This window comes from Sinocyclocheilus rhinocerous, unplaced genomic scaffold (assembly GCF_001515625.1).
Source record: "Sinocyclocheilus rhinocerous isolate Xijiao unplaced genomic scaffold, SAMN03320098_v1.1 scaffold2290, whole genome shotgun sequence".
Taxonomy (NCBI): Eukaryota; Metazoa; Chordata; class Actinopteri; order Cypriniformes; family Cyprinidae; genus Sinocyclocheilus; species Sinocyclocheilus rhinocerous.
Window position 1 is genome coordinate 168,693 of NW_015659950.1, and position 2,171 is coordinate 170,863.

The window sequence follows — 2,171 nt, forward strand, 5'->3', positions numbered from 1 at the left end:
AAAAGCATAATAGGACCCCTTTAAAAGAGTATTGACTACATGCAATTGTTCAGTAAATGTGATTCAAAAAGACTGTGTAAATGAAGAAATATTAAAAAACCACTCTGAGGCCAATTAAATCACTTAAAAATAACTTTATTTCATTATGCTGAAAATATATTATAAATATATTCTGACAAAGAAACACTGAACTACATTGAGAAGAAATAAAGCATGTTTATATCGATTTTTGTGGAACTGATGTAAATTCAAAGCACTTTGTAAGGCTCAGCGCAAAGCATGGTACTTATCTATGGTCTTGGTTGGTCTCCTGAATAGAGCACAGTTCAGGTCACTTGTTTTTCCAGTGTTTTTCAAAGTGTACACAGTGTCACACCAGAGATCTTTCTCATCTCTTTTTGTCCTAACAGCAGTGACTTTAAACGTCTCATACGGAGGAATCAGCACCTCTCTCTCATGAGAAAGCTTTGAATATTTTGTCACCTCAGCACCTTCACAAGTTTTGATTTCAAAACAAGATACATTTCCAAAAAACGTTGTTTTGCTCCGATTAAAAGTGGAAGATGCAAATGAGCCAAAACGAACCTTTGTGTTAAGAAAACTATATCTAAATTTTGTACCACGATAAGTATCATAGCATGTATTTTGTGTTTTCTTCAGAATCTGTATCGCTTCTGTTAACAGAAAGTGAAGTGAATACCATTTGTATGTCTCGGTTGTGTAGTTTTGTTTACCGTAGCGAGTTTCATTGTTGAAATCACGAAATACTTTATCACCAGTATACACATAAATGGCAATTGAATGTTTCCTCGTCAAGTTATTTTCTGGCTCCTTAATGTGTTTTTCACCCTCTTGCCAAGCTATTTTAAAATTATTTCTAGAGTTATTGAGTTCCTTCTTCAGATATCTTGTTTCCACCAGTTGTGTCATTTTCCTGGTGCATCCGTCATATTGATCATCAACTGAATCCAGTGCCATATCCAGTGGAAATATCTGTCCTTTAACAGCAGCAGCTCTGTGATCCTGCAGCAATAGGAATCATAATAATCAATCATCAGTATTCATGTCTGTAATATTCATACTAGAACACAAGCTTACCTGTCCTAGAGCAGCTAAAATGAGAAGAAGAGCTTCAGTGATCAGCAGCATCTTGATTCAATCAAATCCCTTTAGATGATCTTGTAGATCTAGAGAAGAGCAGATGCTGAAAGACAACAGAGTTCACAAAATACAAAACCTGTCACTCCAACAGGAATATATGCATAGATTTGCCCAATAACTTTACCCCCAAATTACCTGAGAATTACCTGAGAATGTAGTCTTTTCAGCAAATTCTGTGTTGCTTTCAGGAGCAATGGCGAGAGAAAATCAGACGTCAGTCATTCACAGGCAGGCGACAATGACATTTCAGAGATGAGGAGTTTGAAGTTGCTTTTTATATAGCTAATAATGTGCGTGTGTTTGTGTATGTGTTTTTGAAGTGTGATCTTGTTGCATTCAGCTCAACTAAACTGTTGAGCTCATCATAATGCAATACTTGTGAAGGTCTGTGTGGTTTCACACTGGACAAACTAAGGCAAAAAAAAAAAGCTTTTTTTTATTAAAGTGTTTTACTCCATATCAATTGTATTTTGAGCACTTCTGACTCTATGAAAGTTATGTACATGAAACGTGGAGTACGTTTTGACAAATTATTAGTTGCTTTTTTATGTTCATTGCTAGAAAATAAAATCACAAAAATCAGGGTTGCAAACAGTGGTAACACTTTAAAATACTGTTCCATCATTAATGAATAAACTATACAAGAACACATGAGTAACACAATATTAGCACTTTAGTAACTGCTAGTATCAAGAAACTCTGATTAATGAATTAGTAAGTAATAGTGCTTAGTCAAATGTGGTAGTTCACTATTAGCTAATCAGTAACTACTAATTTTCATACCTCCCCAAGAACTACTGTATACAGGTTTATAATTAATATGAATAATGCATAATGTATAATTAATTCTAAAGTGAAGGTCATGGCAACCCACTAGTAATGACACAAGTATTACCAAATTCTTCAGAAGGAATTACTAATTTTTTTGAATCAGTATTCTAAAGTGAATAACATGATAATTTTCTAGTAATTACTGAAGTCATTGTAAACTTTTGAGGTTTTTGTAAGGT

The 2,171-nt window shown here is 34.0% G+C and overlaps 1 protein-coding gene across 1 annotated transcript; it reads right to left on the reverse strand.

Annotated features, from left to right (window-relative positions):
* Positions 1-267: 267 nt before the first annotated feature.
* LOC107724667 (T-cell ecto-ADP-ribosyltransferase 1-like) lies at positions 268-1,149 on the reverse strand. The gene is made up of 2 exons (XM_016533675.1): positions 1,099-1,149; positions 268-1,023 (listed from the first exon to the last, which is right to left on the reverse strand). Exons 1-2 carry the CDS (start codon positions 1,147-1,149, stop codon positions 268-270), a joined length of 807 nt encoding a protein of 268 aa, XP_016389161.1.
* Between the last annotated feature and the right edge of the window lie 1,022 nt (positions 1,150-2,171).